This window comes from Ornithorhynchus anatinus, chromosome 10, assembly GCF_004115215.2.
Source record: "Ornithorhynchus anatinus isolate Pmale09 chromosome 10, mOrnAna1.pri.v4, whole genome shotgun sequence".
Classification (NCBI taxonomy): Eukaryota; Metazoa; Chordata; class Mammalia; order Monotremata; family Ornithorhynchidae; genus Ornithorhynchus; species Ornithorhynchus anatinus.
The window spans coordinates 58,476,426-58,497,365 of NC_041737.1; the positions used below are offsets into that span (position 1 = coordinate 58,476,426).

A 20,940-nucleotide genomic window follows, 5' to 3' on the forward strand; every position below is an offset into this window, starting at 1 on the left:
ATGATGATTATTACTATGGTATTTGTTCAGTTAACTTTGTACAAGACACTGTACTAAGCCCTGGGGTGGATAATAATAATAATGATAGTATTTGTTAAGCGCTTACTGTGTGCTAAGCACTGTTCTAAGTGCTGGGGTAGATACAAGGTAATCAGATTGTTCCACGTGGGGCATACAGTCTTAATACAAAACTATCACAGCCTGATACAAGCTAATCAGGTTGGGCACAGTCCCTGTCCCACGTGGGGCTCACAGTCTCAATCCCCATTTTACAGATGAGGCAACTGAGGCTGAGAGAAGTGAAGTGACTTGCCTAAGGTCACACAGCAGACAAGTGGCAGAGCAGGGGATTAGAACCCATGACCTCCTGACTTCCAGACCCATGCTGCTTTTACATATACACATACTCCCTAAATACACACTCTCCCTTTACACATATACCCTTCACACATACACATATTCTCTTCACACCCTTTACACATACACACACACACACACACACACCTTTACCCTTCACACCTCCTCCAAGAGACCTTCTCTAACTAATCTCTCCTCTCCCTACCCTCTACTCCCTCCAGCTATCATTTCAGCACCTCCACATCACCTAATTGACTACTGTTGATTCTTTCACACATGAACACACAGGCACACACAAATGCATACTTCCTTTTATATTTTCCCCACACACACATTCAAACTCAGTGTGACCCATTTCCAGTTACACAGACAAATACAAGACTAAACTTTCTCTGTCAGTCAATAGTAATTATTGGGTGCTTACTCTGTGCAGAACATTGTACTGATCTGTACCCTTTGAGTGCTTACTATAAGTGCTCTGCACAGAGAAGGCGCTCAACAAGTACTACTCCAAGAAGCCTTCTCTGATTAAGCCCTCCCTCTTCCGCATCACTTATGCACTTGGATCTATCCTTTAAGCACTTTGATGTTCACTCACCCTCAGCCCCACAGCACATGTCCGTAATTTATGTATTTATATTAATGTCTGTTTCCCCCTGTAGACTGTAAGCTTCTTGTAGGCAGAGAAGGGGTCTACCTATTCTGTTTTTGGGTACTCTCTCAAGTGCTTAGCTCAATGCTCTGGACATAGAAAGCTCTCAATAAATACCACTTATTGACTACTGCTGATTCTCTCACACATGCGCGCGCGCACACACACACACACACACGTGCACACACACACACGCACACACACACTACCTTTCACATTTACCCCACTCCCAAACTCAGTGTGACCCATTTCAGATACAAGTTTTAACTTTCCCTGTCAGTTAATAGTAAATATTGGGTGCTTACTCTCTGCAGAACACTGTATTGACCACTTGGGAGAGTACAATAAAGAGACAAGACCCCTACTCTCAAGGGGCTTCTGTTTGCCTGCACCATCCCCTGGGGCCCCTTTCCTTCTGCCCCAGGAAATGAAGAAATTCTGAAGGTGGGAACTGGGTTGGGTCCTCCTCGCCCCCCAATTTTTTTTTTTCCATGCTGTTTGTTATAATGCTTACTATGTGCCAGGCACTGTACTAAGGGTTGGGGAAGATCCCAGATAGATTGGACATAGTCCATGTCCCACGTGGGGCTCACAGTCTTAATCCCCATTTTCCAGATGCGGAAACTGAAGCACAGAGAAGTGACTCGCCAAGGTCGCAAGGTGTAAAGCAGTAACTATGCGCTCGGCACTGTAGTAAGCTCTGGGGCAGATCCAAGGGAGTCAGGTTGCGCACAGTCCATGCCCCTCAGGGAGTTCACAGTCTTAATCGCCATTTTCCAGATGAGGTCCCCCACCTTTTCCCCTCCAGGCTGAATCAGTCTCTGCCTTTCTTCCCTTTGCCTCATCCCCCCTGCCCTTCTCGTCCTTCCCTACAGCCCCCTGCCCCTTTCATTCATTCATTCATTCATTCATTCATTCAATCAATCGCATTTATTGAGCACTTACTGTGTGCAGAGCACTGGACTAAGCGCTTGGAAAGTACAATACAGCAATAAGGAGAGACGATCCTTGCCCACAACGGGCTCACAGTCTAGAAGGGGGGAGACAGACATCAATATCGGTAAACAGGCATCAATATAAATACATATATAGATAAGTGCTGTGGGGAGGGGAGATGGGGGGGAGGGGAGAGCGAAGGGAGCGAGTCAAGGTGACGCGGAAGGGAAGGGGAGCTGAGGAAAAGGGGGCTTAGTCTGGGAAGGCCTCTCGGAGGAGGAGCCCCGCTCTCCTTCCCGGCAGCTCCCTGCCCCTCTTGTCCGTCCCGGCAGGTCCCTGTCCATCCTGGCAGCCCCCTGCCTCTTTCGTCCATCCCGGGAGTCCCCTGTCCCTCTCGGCAGCCCCCCTGCCCCTCTCATCCCTCTCAGCAGCCCCCTGCCCCTCTCTTCCACCTTGGGTGTCCCCTCTCCCTCTCGTCCACCCTGGGAGCCCCCTGCCCCTCTCGCCCACCCCGGGAGCCCCCTGTCCCTCTCATCCCTCTCTGGATCCCCCGCCCCTCTCGTCCTGTCCGGCAGCCCTATGTCCCTCTTGTCTGTCCCGGGAGCTTCCTGCCCCTCTCGTCCCTCCTGGAAGCTCCCTGCCCCTCTCGTCCCTCTTGGAAGCCCCCTACCCATCTTGTCCCTCCTGGGAGCCCCCTGCCCCTCTTGTCTCTCCCGGAAGCCCCCCTGCCCCTCTCGTCCACCCCGGGAGCCCCCCTGCCCCTCTCGTCCCTCCTGGGAGCCCCCTTGCCCCTGTCATCCCTCTCGGCAGCCCCTGCCCCTCTCGTCCCTCTTGTCCCTCTCATCCACTCCGGGAGCTCCCTGCCCCTCTCATCCACCCCGGGAGCCCCCTGCCCCTCTCATCCCTCTCAGCGGCCCTCTGCCCCTCTCGTCCCTCCTGGGAGACCCCTTGCCCCTCGCGGCAATCCCCTGCCCCGCTCGTCCATCCTGGGAGCTCCCTGCCCCTCTGGTCCCTCTCGCCCCTCCCGGCCGCCCCCTGCCCCTCTCGTCCATCCCGGGAGCCCCCTGCCCCTCTCGTGCCCGCCGGCAGCCCCCTGCCCCTGTCGGTCCATCCCGGGAGCCCCCTGCCCCTGTCGGTCCATCCCGGGAGCCCCCCTGCTGTCCCCCCCGCCCCCTCCCCTCTCTCCCCAGCCGCTGCCCCTCGCCCCTCCCCCGTCCCCTCCGGCGCCCGTCCCCCGGGCCCGGCCCCTCTGCCCCGGCCGTCCGGGGGTCTCCTCTCCCCCGGCCCGTCTCCCCCGCTCCCCTCCGCTGACGGCGTCTGCCTCTTTTGTGTCTGTCGCAGCCAATCGCGGCCGCTGACGACACGGGCGGCCGGGGCTATAAATGGCCCGGTGGTGGCTCGGCCCCCCCAGCCGCCCGCCCGCCCGCCCGCCCCGGCCCCGGCCCCGGCCCCGGCCTCGGCCCCGGCCCCGGCCCCGCCCGCCGACACACGTTGTGCCCCCCCCTCCCCCCCAACGCCCCCTCCCCCCCTCGCCCCACCCCCACCTCCCCTCCCTCCCTCCTCCTCCTCGCCCCTCCCCCCGCCCCCCCGGACCCCGGCGTCCCCGCCCCCCCGCCCCAGTTCCAGCATGGTAGCCGCGGGCTCGCTGCTCGTCTGCCTCCTGCTCGCCGCCCTCGAGCTGCGGCCCCGGGGGGAGGCGGCCGAGGGCCAGGCGTCCGCGGGGGAGCGCGGGACCCAGGAGTCCGAGGGACCGGACGGCTGCCCCGTCTGCGCCTGGCGGCAGCACAGCCGGGAGCTGCGGCTGGAGAGCATCAAATCGCAGATCCTCAGCAAACTGCGGCTCAAGGAGGCTCCCAACATCAGCCGCGAGGTCGTGCACCAGCTCCTGCCCAAGGCGCCGCCGCTGCAGCAGATCCTCGACCTGCAGGACTTCCAGGGCGACGCGCTGCAGCCCGAGGCCCTCCTGGAGGAGGACGAGTACCACGCCACCACCGAGACGGTCATCAGCATGGCCCAGGAGAGTGAGTGCGGCCGGGACGGAGGGAGGCCCGGGGCGGGGGGCTCGGCCGGGGCGGGGCGGGGGGCTCTGTGGGAGGGCCGGGGGGTTCGTCTCGTCCGGGGCAGGGGGCTCGGGGGGCAGCCCGCCCTCGTGCGCGCGCGCGCGCGCGCGGTTGTCCCCTTCTCCGTCCCGCCATCCCGGCCGGAGGCTGACCTTCCCTCCCCTCGCCGCCCCCCACCCCGGCCCCTTTCGGAAGCTGGTCGGGGGCGGGGACCCCGCAGCGGGCGTTATTGCGGGGTCGGCACGGGGGAGGGGGCGGGGAGGGCGCCGGAAAACTTTCTCAACCAACTTGTGGGAGGGGAGACGCCTGCGCCCCCCGACCCGCACTCCCCGAGAAGGACTGGTGGCTCCTGCCCTGGTCAGTTCGGGGAGCTGGGCCGGGGGAGGGGGGGAAGCAGATAGTCCCCCTCCCCCGTACAGTTCCCCCCCCCTCCCGAATGCCCAGCTGCTATCACCGGCGACCCCCCCCTCCCCACACGCCCCCAGGACCCCCGGCTGCTGTCACCGGCGACTCCCACCCGCTCCCCGGCCCCCTCCCCGGCCCCCCACGCCTCTCGTCCACTTCCAACCGGCCGTGGTCAAAGGGGTCCGGAGAGGGCACTGCCCCGTCTGCCCCTGCCCAGGTGTGCCCAGCCCCCGCCCCCCGCCGCTCTCTGCCCCTCCTCCACGCCCCTTCCCGCCCCCGAGGCCACGGGACGGAGGAAGAGGGGACCCAAGTGATCGGGTCAGCCCGCCCCCAGCGGGAGCCGGAGACTCCGAGAGCCTCAGTTTCCCCTCTGCCCCGCTCCGGGAGATGGCCAAGCCTGCCAAAGTCTGGGGGGAGAGGAGGGTCCCGTCTCCCAGCCTCTGAACCGGGGAGGGTCTTGGTGGTGGACCACCCCATCCCAGCCCAAGCTGCGTGGCAGGGGCGGGGAGGAAGGGGGGTCTTTCTCCGGCAGACCCCCTAAACACTTTTCTGCGCCCCCGCCCCCGCCGGATGACAGTCCGGGACCCCGGCGCCCCGGCTCCCAGCCCCGCCCGGGGAGCGGAAGGTGGACGCGTTACAAGCTCGGCCGCTTTGAAATTTTATGGGCTGTAAAACCGAGGTCGTTTCCCCGCTCTGGGGGGCGGCGAGGAGAGGTTCTCCCCCCTCCCCAGGTCTCCCTCGACCCCCTCCGGGGCCCGCCCCCTGCCCCCCTTCGGTAATTGTTCGCTTTATGGCCGTGGATCAGAAGAGGAGGGGGCGCCGGAGGGGTTTATAGACAGACGGCCATAAAGCCTGGAGCTAGTCCGCGCCCGGCAGGAGGCGGGGGAGGGGGGGACCCAGGTGTCCAGCACTGAGGGTGAGCCCGTCCCCGTCCCCGTCCCCCACCGCCCCCCCCGCTCCCCATCCCCTCCTCCGCCCCGCAGCTCCCAGCCCCTCAGCCCGGGCCTCTCGAGGTTAATGCTTGGGGACCCCAGTCGGGTTTGGGGGCGCTGAGGATTAAGAGGAGGGGGATACTGGGGGCACAGTCTGTGGGAGCAATGGGGTCAGGATTGTGGGGTGGGGGGTCGATCTGGTTTGGCGCCTGGGAGGCCGGCGGGGGAGTAGGGGGTCACCACCTCCCCACCCTTCCCATTCAAGTCTGCCTTTCCCACCGACCCCTCTCCACTCCCCTGGTGTTGGCCCAGGCCACCCTGCGCCCCTTCCTCGACCCCCACGGTCACTCGGAACACCCGAGGTCCGCTCTCCCAGCCCTCTCCGACTCTTTTGCGCACCCACACTTCCCGGAGCTGTCTGTCTTACACGCACACACACGCATACACGCACGCTCCCCCAAACTCACACACCTCAGTTCTGGCTCTTCCACTCTCATATCACCCGGACCACACACACCCACCCGCGCACACTTCTCCCTTGTCACACACGCGCCCACAGGCGCCCATCCCCTCTTCCCATCCTGAGGGACCCAGGGGGCGGGACTCCCGGCCGCCCGCGAGGCTCCTGTTCCCCCTCCCTCCCGCGATCCCCCCCATCCCCACCCTTTTGCGGGACCCCCCCCCCCCTCCGACCAGGTATGGGGGGGGTCGGAAGACTTGGGGGGAATGCAGCCAAGCATCAATCAATCCCCCCTCCCCCCGGCTCCCTATTCGACGTTGCCACGGGCGACGGGATGCGGGAGCGGCTGGACCCGCGGGGCCGGGAGGAAGTTAGGGTCCTGGGACGGAGGGACAAGTGGCTGTGGCCGGGACCCTGCACGGCCCCTTTAAGAGAGAGGTGGCAGGCCGGAGGGGGAGGGGGCGAAGGGAGGGAGAGGAGGAAGGGGAAAGGGAGCGGGAGGGGGAGGGAGAGAGAGAAGAAGGCACTTTTTATAGTCTAATCCCCCGGGCCGGGGCCGGGGCCGGGGCCGGGGCCGGGGCCGGGGCTAGTGTTGGGCTAATCGCCGCGAGGCCGAGGCTCCGGGCCCCGCCCCCTCCCCCTCCTTCCAGCCCCTCGACCCCTTTCTTCCCCCACCGCCCCTCGCTCTGCCCTCTGCTCCCGCAGCCCCCAGCCCCCGCCGGGCCTCAGTCCCCGGGGGCTTGGGGGGACGCGGGGGGAGGACGCGGCCTGCGAGCAGTGTCGTGACCCCTGTGGATTAGCCCCCGCCCCCAGCCCCGCTATTAAACCTGACCCGGCCGCCCGCCGCACGCCGAGCCGCTCGATGTAACACAGATGTGGCAGGGCCCCCCACTCCTTCCATCCCTCCCGCCCCCGCCCCCGCCCCCACCCGCCATCCCGACCCCTGTCCACCCCCCGCGCTCCCCTCCCCCCCTCCGCCCCCTCCCACTCCTCCCGTTGCCCCCAATCTTTCCAGGGCATGTGTGTGTGTGTGTGTGTGAGTGTGTGTGTGAAAGAGAGAGAGATCTGGATGGGTATGTGTGCCTGAGACTAGATCTGGATGTTGGTGCACGAGATTGGATCTGTATGTACGTGTATGCCTGCATGTATGATTGTGCAAGCCTGTGTGTGAGAGACTGCATCTGTGTGTGTGAGTCTGTGTGTGGTTTTTCCGACGCTGTCCTTTCCTGGGTCTCTTCCTTCAACTCAGGCTTCGCAGGCTCCTCCTCTGCCTCCCCCCCCTTCCTAACTGTTGGAGTCATTCGAGGCTCAGTTCTGGGTCCCCTTTTCCACTCAATCCACATTCAACGCTCGGGGAGTTCATATGCTCCTTCGGCTTCAATCAATCAATGGTATTTTTGGTGCAGAACACTGTACTAAGCACTTGGGAGAGCACGATATACTTGGAAGACACGATCCCTGCTCTCGAGGAGTTTATAGGCTAGTGGGGGAGACAGACATTCAAATAAATTAGAGGCTGGGGAAGAATTTAGTGTGAGGAGTGGGGTTGGGGGTGGATTCAAAAGTGCTTTGGGGGTGGAATTAAGTTCAGGAGAGAGGCAGTCTTGTCACGCTGTCGAGTTGTCTCCGACCCATAGCAACACCACGGACACCTCTCTCCCAAAATGCCCCAACACCATCTGCAATCTTTCTGATACGGTATCCGCAGAGTTTTCTACGTAAAAATATGGAAGTGGTTTACCACTGCCTCCTTCCGTGCAGGAAACTTGAGTCTTTGCCCTTGGTCTCTCTCCCCTGCTGCTGCTGCCCAGCTCAGGTGAGTTTTGACTTGTGGCAGATCGCCTTCCACTCGCTAGCTACGGCCCAAGCTAGGAATGGAATGGGTAGACTTCTGCTTGACTCTCCCTCCCATAGTCGAGACTGGTAGAGGACTGAAAACTCTCCAGGTGCAACCTTGAGAGCAGGGAGAGGCAGGTAGGGAGAGAAAATAGGATGGGAGGATGAGAGCTTAGTCTTGAAAGACTTCAATGTCCTCACCTCCAATGACTGGGGAAAGTGGAAGCCGGGAAATCTGTCTTCAATTCCCACCTCTAGACAGATGATTCATTAATTCTGACCTCTCCCCTTCCCCCCAATCTCGCATCTCATCCTGCCTCCAGGACATCTCTGCATGGATGTCCTGCTGGCATCTCAAGTTCAACATGGTCAAAACTCTTCATCCTCCCTCCCAAGCCCTCTCCTCCACCTCGCCGTCCCATCACTGTTGATGACACACCATCCTCCCTGCCTTGGACATTAATTTCAACTCCTCCCTCTCTTCCAACTCGGTCTGTTTCCAAATCCTGCTGATTTTTCCACCACATCTCTAGAATCCACCTCCCCCTCTCCATCCAAACAGCTCTCATGCTGACTCAGGCACTTGACCCATTCTGGCTACTGTAACAGCCTCCTCTCTGACCTCCCTGCTTCCAGCCTCTTCCCTCTCCAGTCCAGACTTCACTCTGATGCCTGGATCATCATTCTAAAGCGACATTCTGTGCACAATAATAAAAACTGAGGTATTTGTTAAGTGCTTACTATGTGCCAAGCACTGTTCTAAGCCCTGCGGTAGGTACCAGGTAATCTAGCTGGACACTGGACACAGTCCCTGTCCCACATGGGGCTCAGTCTTAATCCCCATTTTACAGATGAGGTAACTGAGGCACAGAGAAGCAAAGTGACTCATCCAAGGTCACACAGCAGACAAGTGGCGGATCCAGGAATAGAACCCATGTCCTCTGACTCCCGGTGCCATGCTCTTTCCACTAGGCTACGCTGCTTCTCCCTTCTGTCACCCTCCTGCTCAAAAACCTCCAGTGGTTGCCCATCCTTCTCCACCTCAAGCAGAAGCTCCTGACCATCGGCTTTAAGGCATTCGGTCAGCAATATCCCGCTAACTAATCTTTGCTCCTTCTCCTACACTCCACCTCCCAGACTTCACTCTTCTCAAGCTAATTCCTGCTCTGTGCTTTTCTCATCTCTTCCACTGCTGATCTCTTGCCAACCCTCGCCCTCCTGCAAGGAACTCCCTCCTCCTACATACCCAACAGGCCGCAGCTCTCCCCATTTTTAAAGCCCTATGGAGATCACACCTCCTCCAGGAGGCCTTCCCTGATTAAATTTTAGGCTCTCTAGCATGTAGTGCAGAACTGCCACTTCAGCACCTCGATGTCATCTAAGCATGAAAATGCCCATAGCCTCCTTTGTAGCACTTATATCCATAGCTTTGTACTCCACTGCTTCCTCCAATCTGTAATTGATTTTACTCTCTGCCTCTCCTGCTGGATTGTAAACTTCTTGAGGGCAGGAATAGTGTCTACTAATGCTACTGTATTCATTCATTCGGTCATGTATTCAATCATTTATTGAGCGCTTACTATGTGCAGAGCAAAGTGCTTGGGAGAGTACAATGCAACAATAAACACACACATTCCCTGGCACAATGAGCTTAAAGCCTGTAAACTTATTGCACTCGTCCCAGAGGCTATTTATAGTGCTTTCAACATAGTAGGCGCTCAATGAATAATATCGATTGTGTGTGTGTGTGTGTGTGTGTGTGTGTGAGAGAGAGAGAGAGAGAGAGAGAGAGATGGGTCTGCGTGAGTGTGATCAGGTGTTTATGTGTGTCTTTGTGTGTGTGAGGTGTGTGTGTGACTGTGTGTGTATGTGTGGGGGTGGTGAGGTTGGGGTGTTGGATTTACCCCTCCATGCCCTGCTCTTGCTGCTCTGGCTCTGACCACCCTCCAGCACTGGTCCTGCCCAGGCTTCCTCAAGCCTCATACCCACAGGGTGAGTCTCAGTCCCGGTATTTCTCTTCCCCCACCACTGCCCAGCTCCAGTCCAAAACCAGCCCAACCCCGGATTCACCCCCCGGCCCAGACCCACTCCCAGCCCCAAACCCAGCCCCAGCCCCCACCCAGCCTGCACAATGAGCACTGCAGAGTTGTTGAAGCACCTGCAGACTGCGAGGGGAGGATAGGGAGGTAGGCCAGAGGACAAGGGAAGAGAGGTGGGGGCTCCTGGTCCTTGAGGCCCGACACTGGGTAGGATCCCAGGTTCCCGGCTCCCAGTCCAGACTGGAGGAGAACTGGGCAGGGTGGGGGCAGTAGAGCGATCACCTGACTGACTGATGGGAGCAGACCGAGAACACCAGAGCTGTAGGGACTCTGAGAGGTCATCTGGTCCAACCTCCAGGCTTCAGGCCTTAAACTCTCTGGGTGGATGAGGTCTATTCTGGCCACCTGGCGCAGAGCCCCCAACCTCCCTCCAGCACCCAGGTGTTTCCGGGCCGAGGCCTGGAGCAATCTCAGCCCACATCTTCCTAAGGAGACCCCTCAGGACCATAGCGCCAGGGTCCAGCCACTCCAGTCTTCTCTTCCCCAACCACACATATCAGAATGACCCCTCCCCACATTCTCATACCCAGAGTCAGCCCCTCTTACACACACACACACAGGGTCTTTCCAGCCAAGACCAGGCCTGGACCTAAGATTCCTGTGGCTCCATCCCAGGGGTTCAAAAGTACCTCCAGCCCTGCCTTGTGCCCAGCATGGAGTCCACTAAGCTCTCCTGATTGTTATCTGCTCTGCCTGTGGAGTTTGCTCCTCACCTGTCTGAGGCTTCAAGAAAAAGGCAGGGAGAGGAGTGTTTCAGGCTAGGGGGGTCAGAGAGAGGAATGTCTCTGTAAGGGAGTAGGAAGAGGGGCATTGTAGATGGTGGGGAGGGGGAGTTGTTGACTGTGAGTTTGGCTGTTGATTCCTGGTTTCTGGGCCCTAGCTAACTTCCCTTCCTTCCCATGCTGTTCCAGTCATGTAGCCAGGAGAGGGGTCAGTCAGGCAAAAAATTAATAATCAATCAATAATATATATTGAGTACCTACTGGTGCAGAGCACTCTTCTAAGCACTCAGGTGAATACAGAGGAGGTACAAGACATGAACCCTGACTTCAAAGAGCTCACAGTCTAGCAGGGAAGACAAGACACTTAAATTAAATATGGGGAGTAATAGACCAAATAAGTATGTACATGGGTGATGTAGAGGTTGTGGAAATTTAAGTGCTTTGATGCCCCCCAGGTGCTGAAAGATCACCAAGGGGATATAAAGGCAGGGAGATGAGAGATTGATCAAGGAAGGCCTTCTGGAGGAGATGAGCTCTCAATAAGGCTTTGAAGATGGGGGAGAGCAGTGGCCTGCCAGATGTGAAGGAGGTTGGGCAGGGGGAATTACAGGCAGGAAGGAGGGCTTGAGCAAGGGTTTGGCAGTGGAAGAGACAAGATGAGGAACGGTGAGTGGCTTTGTTTTAGAGGAGCAGAGTGGGAGCTGGAGTTTAATGGGAGGAGAGTGGACAGATAAGAGGAAGAGAGCTGATTGGATTCTGGAGTTTCTGCCTGATGTAGAGAAGAGTGTGGGGAGAGAGTTGGCTGCCCCTTTCTCCCTCCCCTACCCAAGGTGGCCCCACGTGGAGTGTCTGAGCTCCAGAGAGGATGGGTTTCACTCAGGCCCTGGTCTGGGAGTCCAGCAGGGGTGGGGGTGGGGGGCAGGCAGGGACTGCGATGGGAGAGGGCTCTGCTGGTCCCAATGGGCCAACCAAACCCCAAGGAAGGGGGACCCCCCTGCTCTATCCCGGGTGTCTCCTGGCAGCTAGAAGGGGAGGGGATTGATTGAAACTGCAGCGGGAGAGATTGGGGCTATTCAGCAGCAAGAATTTCCTGAGAGTAGGCATCTCCTTCCTCCGCTGTCAGTGGCATCAGAAGCTTCAACTTTGGAATGGCTCTTCCCTGAAGACAAGCCAGCATGGAGACAGGGACCTGGACCAAGTAGCCTCTGGTTCTTGACCAAACAGCCTCAGGCAGGTCCCAGGTGCCTGAGCCAGAAAGCCACCCTGGAGGGAGAGGCCCACAAACCATAAATCAGTCCTAGTGGGGATGGGGGAGGGGCATGTGGTCGGGAAAGAGAAGGCTGAGGGCACTGGGTCCCGGACTCCCAGGCTCTTGGCCCCAGAGAAGTTTCCAAGAGAGGGTGCAGAGAATGAACAGAGCAGACAGGCTGGGACTGCAACAGGAGGGAGAAGGGTTAGACCGAAGGAAGGACTTCCCAACAGCCCCGGGGACTCAGCCTGGAGCAAGCGAATGAGGGCGAGCTGGTTGCCTCCTGGAGGGGAACTGGCCAGGAAGATCTGTGGGCGCCCCTCCCCAAGACTGTGTTCTGAGGAAGACTACACCCCTCACTCTGAATGGGTTCTGGCTTTCCTACCCACCAGCCCTGGCCCACCTGGTCTACAGCTGGGCTGCCCTGTGAGCCCCGAGCCCCCAGGGCCAGAGGGGCAGTGATGAGAGATGGGGAATGGGGAAGAGGTAACCCCATCCGTCCCCCTGATGGGGTCCAGCTGTAGCCTGGGGATCAGGTAGAGGCCAGAACTGGGAGGCTTCAGCCCCCGGAAGAGAAGACTGAGGGCGCTGGAATCGGCAGGCAGAGGGTAGGGAGGAAAGCAGGCCTGGGGAGTGAGCTGGGGGTGGGCTGGTTGTCGGCCCTCCTGGCTCTATCCCCGTGCTGAGCACTGCCCTCGCCCCTCCCCACAGCGGACCCGGCCGTGCAGACGGACGGAAGCCCACACTGCTGCCACTTCCAGTTCAGCCCCAAGGTCATGTTCACCAAGGTGCTGAAGGCCCAGCTGTGGGTGTACCTGCGGCCCGTGGCCCGACCGGCCACCGTCTACCTGCAGATCCTGCGCCTGAAGCCCCTGGGCGGGGAAGGCGGGCGGAGACACATCCGCATCCGCTCCCTCAAAATCGAGCTGCAGTCCCGCAGCGGCCACTGGCAGAGCATCGACTTCAAGCAGGTGCTGCAGAGCTGGTTCCGGCAGCCGCAGAGCAACTGGGGCATCGAGATCAACGCCTTCGACCCCAGCGGCACCGACCTGGCCGTCACCTCGTTGGGGCCCGGTGCCGAAGGGCTGGTGAGGACGGGGACCGAGGGAGGGGAAAGGGGGGGTGGGGCTAAGGAGGCTGGGGACCGAGAGATGGGCGGGGCTGAGGAAGCTGGGGACCGAGAGAAGAGCGGGGCTAAGGAGTTTGGGGACCGAGAGAGGAGCGGGGCTAAGGAGCCGAGGGGCTGGAGATGCTGAGGCCAGGGAGAGGGGCTTCTGAGGCAGAGAGGGGAGGGGCTAGAGGACCAGGGCTGGGGCCTACAGGGTGGGTCCGGGCCTAGAGGAGAGGTTAAGTTCGGGGGGAGGGCATTTGAAGCTGGAACCTCAGAAGGGGCTTGAAGAGGCCTTGGGAGGTTGGGGGCTCTGCAGTTCAGGAGGAAGTGAGAACTGGGGAGGGAGGCTAAGGTAGCTTTGGAGCAGGACCGGGGAGCAAGGGGTGCCTGGACACCTGCCCCTCACCGCCCCCCCCTCCATCCCTCACCCCCCAGCACCCCTTCATGGAGCTACGCGTACTGGAGAACAGCAAGCGGTCCCGGCGGAACCTGGGCCTGGACTGCGACGAGCACTCAGCCGAGTCTCGCTGCTGCCGCTACCCCCTCACGGTGGACTTTGAGGCCTTCGGCTGGGACTGGATCATCGCCCCCAAACGCTACAAGGCCAACTACTGCTCGGGCCAGTGCGAGTACATGTTCCTGCAGAAATACCCTCACACCCACCTGGTGCAGCAGGCCAGCCCCCGCGGCTCCGCCGGGCCCTGCTGCACCCCCACCAAGATGTCCCCCATTAACATGCTCTACTTCAACGACAAACAGCAGATCATCTACGGCAAGATCCCCGGCATGGTCGTCGACCGCTGCGGCTGCTCCTAGGAGGTGTGGGAGGGGGGATCTGGACCCCCACTCCTTGCCCCCCACCCCGCGGCCCTCCCCCTCCCCGGACCCCCGCCAGATCCCCTTCCCCCGGACCCCTTAGCGCCCCACCGGGCCCCAGGGGAAAAGGGGAGAGGCTGGTGAGGGGCTGTGGGAGAGTCTGCTAGGGCGTGGAGCTGGGAGAGCCAGGCAGAGAGAGGTTTGAGAGATGTAGGGAGACCGAGGGAGAGGGAGAGAGAGAGAGAGAGAGACCAAGGACGTAGGGACGGATGGGAAGTAGAGATGAGGAGACACAGCCAGAGACCACAGGGAGAAACGCAGAGAGATGGCGAGAGATGCGTGAGAGAGACACAGAGGGAAAAAGTTCTGGAGGTGGAGAGGCAGAGAAAGAGACAGGTGGAGAGACAGAGCAGGGTCCGTGGGAGAAAGCGGGTCAGGGAGAGAAAGGAGTGGGGGCAAGTGGAGCACGAGGGTCAGAGATAGTCAGAGACAGTCAGAGACAGTCAGACAGGGGAGAAGGGAAAGGGGTCCGGGCCCCCATCCTTGGCTCGTGGCCATCCCCTCCTCCCCCTCCCTGCCGGACTGCAGCTAGAAAGGCTTTTGTACGTTTATTTATTTATTTATTGATCCGGGTTTTTGTTTTTTTGGGGTTGTTTTGTTTTGTTTTGTTTTTCTTTTCGGCTGGTGTTCGGCTTTATTGAGCTGCAGCCGACCCCCGCCCCGCTATGCCCCGGGGCCCCAAGCACTTGACGGAGGGAAAGGGAGAGGGAGGGCCAGGGGGTGGAGCAGAGAAGAGATGATCCCAACCCTCACCCAAAGCGGGTAACTCACTTTGTTCTAGTAGACGGCACAGCCGTGGAGAAGGGCTGGACGGAAAGGAAAGGGAAAGGGGGGGAGGGGGGAGGGAGAGGGCACCACTCAGGACACGGGGGAGGGGGAGGGAGAGTCCATCTCCCGGCTCCAGGGCGGCTGACTGCAGCAGGAGGGACCGAAGTTAGACAGCAGGGAAAACTGCCGGGCGCTAATAGCTGGGGGTGTCGAGGGTGACGAGGCTGGGCCAGGCCCCTCTCTCTCCACCCCCAGGCAGGAGACCAAAGAAGCTACGGGTTCACCCCCTGCTTGCTGACCCCGGGGCCTTGGTGTCCCGAGGGTTGGGGGCTGCGGCCGGGGCTAAGGGAAAGGCAGGCGACAGGGAGCGGGCCCGGGCCTCCACCGACAAATGCAGTGTGGGGTGGATGGTGCTGACGTTCTTCTAGCTTTCATTTCGCGAAGCCAGGCCGGGGCGGGTGTGCGGTAGGCCGGGGAGAGGGCAGGAGCTGGGAGCGGGGGGCGCCTGGGTTGCGGGGGCCGGGACGGATCGTGAGCACTTAACCGGGAGAAGCCCCCTTCTGTCCCAAGCACTTTAACCTCCCGGCCCGGTCTCGGGGGATATAGGGGGGAGTCCTCGCATCCCCCTCGCCCCACATCCATCTCATCGGAGGATCTCTAAGCGCATTATGGACTGCCTCGGGTGGGGTGGGAGGAGGGTGGTCAGGGACGCTTTATGATCATTTTTCCCCGCTTGGTGGGGAGGGTGGGGATGGTCCTGCCCTCGAAACTCGAGTTTTTCCCCTGCCACCCCGACCCAGTTCAAACTCCTGTGACTCTTGATCTTGACTTTCGATGACCTTTTTTTTTGTGGGAGAAGGGGGAAGGTCTCGGGGACCCCCAACCCCCGTGAAGACTTCGGGGGTGTACAGGGCTCCCCAACCAAGGACACGATCCGAGTCCGAAGCCCTCAGAAAGGAGGCTGAGGTGGGGTGGGGGCGATGGCCAACCCGTCCCAACGCCCTCCTCCCCGGACAGCAGCGGGGTGGGCGGGTGGGGACCCCGTCGAACATATCATTATAATGATTATAATTCTGATTATTTTCTTTGTGGGGAAGGTACACCGTGTGCGGAAACGTCTTTAGATTTTGTATGGGGGGCGGAGCCAAGGGACAAAGGACAAAGAACGCCTTTACCAAGATGGCGGCTCAGGGGAGGGACGGGATTGGCCAACATGCGGAGCACGTGACCGAAGTCAACATGGCCGCCGGCCTCTTTTCTGGTTGGAGGGGGGGGGGGTGTGGCTCTCACGTGACCCAAAACCAGCACTTGAACTTGAAACAAAATCGACAATAAAAACAAATCAAAAAGTTCAGACTAGCAAGCACCACGATCCATATTTCTCCCTCTAGATCCCCCTTCTTCACCAAACCCTTAGGGAGGGACAGAGCCTGGGGGGCGGCGATACAGGGCCAGGGGGGACCGAAGAGAAAGGTGGATGTGGGTAAGGGGGTGAGGTGGATCAGGGTGGACTTTTTTTGTGGGGGGTTTTTTGGTATCTGTGAAGTGTCGACTATGTGCCAGCCACTGTACTAAGCTAATCAGGTTGGATCCAGTCAATGTCCCACAGGGGGCTCACAGTCTTAAACCCCATATTACAGATGAGGTATCGGGCAAAGAAAAGTTAAGTGACTTGTTCAGGGTCACAGCAGACAAATGGCGAAGCTGGGATATGGGATAAGATGAGGAGGTGCAGGGCAAGGGTTCTTTGCTGTATTATAATACCATTTTGCATTAAGTCCCCCCCCCATCAATCAATCAGTATTTATTGAGTGCTTCCTGTGTATACAGAGCACTATACTAAGGGCTTGGGAGAGTAAATATAACAGAGTTGGTAGACATAGTCCTTACCCTCAATGAGCTCACAGTCTAGAGGGGGAGACAGTCATTAGTATGAATAAATTATGGATATGGACATAATTGCTGAAGGATGAGGGAGGGGTGAATAAAGGAGCAAATCAGGTCAATGCAGAAGGGAGTGGGAAAAGGAGAAATGAAGGCTTAATCAGGGAAGGCCACTTGGAGGAGATGAACCTCCAATAAGACTTTGAGGATGGAAAGAGTCACTGTCTCTCAGATATGAAGAGGGAGGATGTTCCTGGCCAGAGGCAAGACGATGCCAAGAGGTTGACGGCGAGATAGACGACATCGAGGTACAGTTGGCATTAGGGGAGCAGAGTGTGAGGGCTGGGTTGTAGACGAAAGGTAGGGAGGTAAGGTAGGAGGGGGCAAGGTGATCCAGTGCTTTAAAGACAATGGTAAGGAGTTTCTGTTTGATACAGAGGTGGTTGGGCAATCACTAGAGGTTCTGAGGAGTGGGGAAAAAAGGACGGAATGTTTTTGTAAAACAAAGTATGGACTGGAATGGGGAGAGACAGGACATGAGGAGGTCATCAAGAAGGCTGATGCAGAAATCACGGCAGTATAGGATAAGTGCTTGGATAAAAGCGGTAGCCCTTTGGATGGAGAGGAAAGGGCGAATTTTTGCAATGTTGTGAAGGTTAAACCAACAGGATTTAGTGATAGATTGAATATATGGGTTGAATGAGAGGGATGAATCAAGGATAACACCAAGGTTATGGGTTTGTGAGATGGCAAGGATGGTGGTGCTCTCTACAGTGATGGGAAAATCAGGGGGAAGACAGGGTTTGCGTGGGAAGATAAGGAGTTCTGTTTAGGGCATGTTAAGTTTGAGATGTTGGCAAGACATGCAATCCCCATGCAGGACTGAGAAGAGCTGGAGCAGATGGGCATGGGACACAGTGGGGGGAGTCAGAAGACCCGAGTTCTAATCCCAGCTCACAGGCTTAATCCCCATTTTACAGATGAGGTTATAGAGGCACAGAGAAAATAAGTGACTTGCCCAAGGTCACAGAGCAGACAAGTGGCAGATCCAGGATTAGAACCCAGGTCCTTCTGACCCCCTGGCCCGTGCTTTATTCACTAGGCACCGCTGCTTCTCCTTCCCCTCTTCTTTCATGGAATCATCTTTCATTCAATTGTGTTTATTGAGCTCTTACTGTGTGCAGAGCACTGTAGTAAGCGCATGTTCTTCCCCCATCGATGGTGGGCCCCATGTGAGACAGGCACCTAACCTGCTTGTATGGTATGTAACCCCAAATTTAGCAGGAAGTGCTTAACAAATACATAATTACTAACCCTATGTTTGCCCCCTACCTCTGTTGTCCCTTTTTGACGCTTAGAAGAGGTGGAGCAGAGGGGAGCTCACTAGTGGGAAAAAGAGGAAAAACCGGTGAGTAGCTGGGGCTGCACTCTGCCAGGGGAGTGGGAAAGGAGGTCAGGGGGCTGACTTGGGCCAGGGGGAGTGGACAAGATGACTCTGGATCTGGGAGAAGCCAGAACTAAATCCCTCACACCTCAGCTGTACCTGCCTACCCTGAAACCCTTGTTGAGACCCCTCACCTCAAATCAATCAGCCTGATGTGTCAGGGTGACCAGCAGTCCTGTGGGAGTCCCCAGCCTCAAGACCTCTGCTCCCCAAGGAGAAGACGACTAGGGCAGACTGCCCTCTCCTCCCACAAATGGAAATTCTGTCCCATTAAGATTGCGGCTCTCTGAAGCGAGGTTGGGCCAGTACCCGCTTGCTCCCGGGGAATTTCGTGGCACAGATGACAACCCCCAATGACCCCCCCCCCCCCACTCCCACCAGCTGCCATGGCCGGCTTCTTTGAGAGGATGGGTGCAGTGTCCCGAGAAGCCCTGAGGGCCTCAAGTCCCTGAGTCCCCTCCCTGAGAGCGGTTGCCAAGGTGACGCTAGGGGAGGAGGGACCCCGTTGGTGAGGAGGGCACTGGTCCCGGGCAGAGCGCCCGTCCGGCTTCACCCCGCCGCCCCTGGGGTGGGCGGCCTGAGGCGGCCCAGGATCTTGGCTGAGGTTACCACTCCCACCGCCCTCCTCCCCACTGTTTCCCACGCTCCCTGGCCGCGGAAGGAGGGCGGGAGGGGGCAGAGGCAGTCCTGGCTCCCATCCACTGGGGCTCCAAGGCGGGAGGGCAGCCAGCACCACGCATACGGTCCCCCTCCTGCCTGCTCCTCCCCTGGGGCTGCAGGCAGGACCAGCGATCTCCTGCCCCGTGATCGGGGAGGCCGGACTGGGCGAGAAGACCTCTCAGGCTGCTCATTGAAGGCCCTCAATTCCCTCTCCACTACTACTCGTCACTCTCCTCCCACGCCATCCCACTTCGCAGGCTTCATCAGACTTTGCCACTTGATGCAGGCAGGGAACACATCTAATTCCGTTGGATTGTACTCTCCCAAGTGCTCAGTACAGTGCTTTGCACATAAAAGCACCAAATGCCATTGATTGGACTGATGGATTTCCCCCCTTTCACACTAACCTATATGCCCTTCATTCTCAGCGCTTAGTACAGTGTTCTGCACACAGTAAGCGCTCAATAAATACAATTCAATGAATGAACGAATCTCTCTTGGTGGCCGACCGTTTGCTTTCACTTTCCCTCAGTCTGGAACTCCCTCTCCCTTCAAACCTGACAGACCCTCTCATCACAGCCCTTTGAAAAAATCACACCTCCAGGAGGTCTTCTGGATTTACCTCCAATTTCCCCGCACTATTTCCTCCCCCCACATGGCTACTTCAGCAACTCCATGTCACATCCACACTTGGGTATCCATCACCACATCCTGTATTACTTAGGTACACATCTTTTAAGCTCTTTAGCATCCCCCTAAATTATTTTTCTATCTACCCCTCAAGACTGTAAACTCCTCAAGGGCAGGGACCATATCTACTCTGTTCTCTCCTCATCACTCAGAGTGCTTTATTCTCGGGGGGGGGGGGGGGGGCTGACTAAATGCAACTGATTGGTTTGGATTAGGTGGGGGTGGTTTTCCCTAATAACAATAGCTGTGGTATTTGTTAAGCACTATGTGCCAAACACTGTTCTAAACAGTGGGGTAGATACAGGATGACATTGGACACATGGGGCTCACAGGGTTAATCCTCATTTTCTAGATGAGGTAACCGAGGCACCGAGAAGTTAAGTGAATTGCCCAAGGTCACAAAGCAGGCGTGTGGTAGAGCAGGGATTAGAGCCCACATCTTCGATTAGACTATAAGCCCGTCAAAGGGCAGGGACTGTCTCTGTTGCCGACTTGTACATTCCAAGCACTTAGTACAGTGCTCTGCACATAGTAAGCGCTCAATAAATACTATTGAATGAATCTTCTGACTCCCAGGCTCTTTTCAGTAGGCCACGCTGCCTCCTAGTTCCCTGCCCACCTACATCATCTCCCTGACCACGCAGAGCTCAGAATGGACACTGGGCAGAAAGGCCACCTTGCATCCAGCCTGGACCCCCAAGCATCTTGACTATACCCTACCCCTAGGCCCAGGCCCTCTAAGTTCGGAATCAACGTAGGACAGTAAGGGACCGAGATTGCATCTGGGATGTGGTCAAGACTTGGGTATGGGGCGGGAAGCACCAGGACTCGTCAGTCAGAGCTGGGCACCCACGTCCACTCCCCAGAGATGGCAAGGGTGAAGCAGCATCCCACCCAACGGTGGGCCAGCTATGTGGGAAGGGGCTCTGCGGAACCACTGGGCTAATCACAGACCCGGGCGGTGGGCCTGGGCGGCAAACTGAAGAGAAGGCTGAGGGAGGCTGACGTCCCGGGGTTCTGCCTGTACAGTGGCGCTCATGGGGCTTGACCTCTGTCCCCTCCCGTTCCTCCTCCTCCCTCCCAGATGCTCTCCGTTGCCCTTCTGGCCCAGGGTTAGGGGGCTGGGGTGGGGGCTAGGAATCCTCCCTGAAGCCGATCCTTCCTGAAAACCCAAATCCCCAGCCTGCCCTCCTCCTCCCTGAGAGCCAAAATGAGGATTGAAGCAGAAGAAGGAAGGGAAGGAGGGAGGGAGGAGTTAAGTACTAAACTAGTTTTGCTTCTGATTCGTGCACGTCCGGGAGGTTGGGGGTAAGAGAAGGAGAGAGCAAGAGCTGCAGCCCCCTGCCCCAGCCCTTCCTCTCCTCCTGGGCCAGGACCCAGGGTGGGGAGCAGGAGCTGACAGCAACACCCCCTCCCCCAAGCCAAGACCATGGTTCCCTCCCTGTCGCTCCCTTTCCCACACTCTCCTGGGCTCAAGTGTGCTGCCCAGGGCTCTCTCCACTCTGCCTATTCAGTCTAAATTAGTCACGACTGGACCTTGGCTCGGGGAGGAAAAATCAATTAGGAGGGGAGGAGGGGGAGAGATAGAAAGGAGGGGGAAGAGGAATCAGCTCTCCACCCCAGTCCCCCAACTCTGCCCCCTCCTCTCTCGCAGGAAGGGGGCGGGGACACGACACCCAGACCCAGGTTCCTGGGGAGGGGGGACACACTGGGAGCCCTCTCCCAACTCCAAACCAGCTGTGTTCCCCTTGTCCCACGAGCCAACCTCGGGCAGGATGCCACCATGGCTCCACACGCTG

At 58.5% G+C, this 20,940-nt stretch overlaps 1 protein-coding gene and 1 non-coding gene across 2 annotated transcripts; one reads left to right on the top strand and one right to left on the bottom strand.

Moving 5' to 3' along the window:
* The first annotated feature begins 3,570 nt into the window (after positions 1 to 3,570).
* On the top strand, positions 3,571 to 13,691 carry GDF11 (growth differentiation factor 11). The gene is made up of 3 exons (XM_029072684.2): positions 3,571 to 3,966; positions 12,420 to 12,796; positions 13,255 to 13,691. The coding sequence occupies exons 1-3, from the start codon at positions 3,573 to 3,575 to the stop codon at positions 13,633 to 13,635; spliced, it is 1,152 nt and encodes a 383-aa protein (XP_028928517.1). The 5' UTR covers positions 3,571 to 3,572; the 3' UTR covers positions 13,636 to 13,691.
* Positions 7,629 to 7,766, bottom strand: LOC114814825. The gene has a single exon (XR_003762622.1). It is a non-coding gene; the product is annotated as a small nucleolar RNA SNORA7 (small nucleolar RNA).
* Positions 13,692 to 20,940: the final 7,249 nt, after the last annotated feature.

Coding starts and splice junctions, on each gene's coding strand:
- GDF11 (XM_029072684.2), top strand. CDS start 3,573: ATGGTAGCCGCGGGCTCGCTGCTCGTCTGCCTCCTGCTCGCCGCCCTC. Junction 3,967..12,419: donor CATCAGCATGGCCCAGGAGA/GTGAGTGCGGCC, acceptor CCCTCCCCACAG/CGGACCCGGCCGTGCAGACG. Junction 12,797..13,254: donor GGCCCGGTGCCGAAGGGCTG/GTGAGGACGGGG, acceptor CTCACCCCCCAG/CACCCCTTCATGGAGCTACG.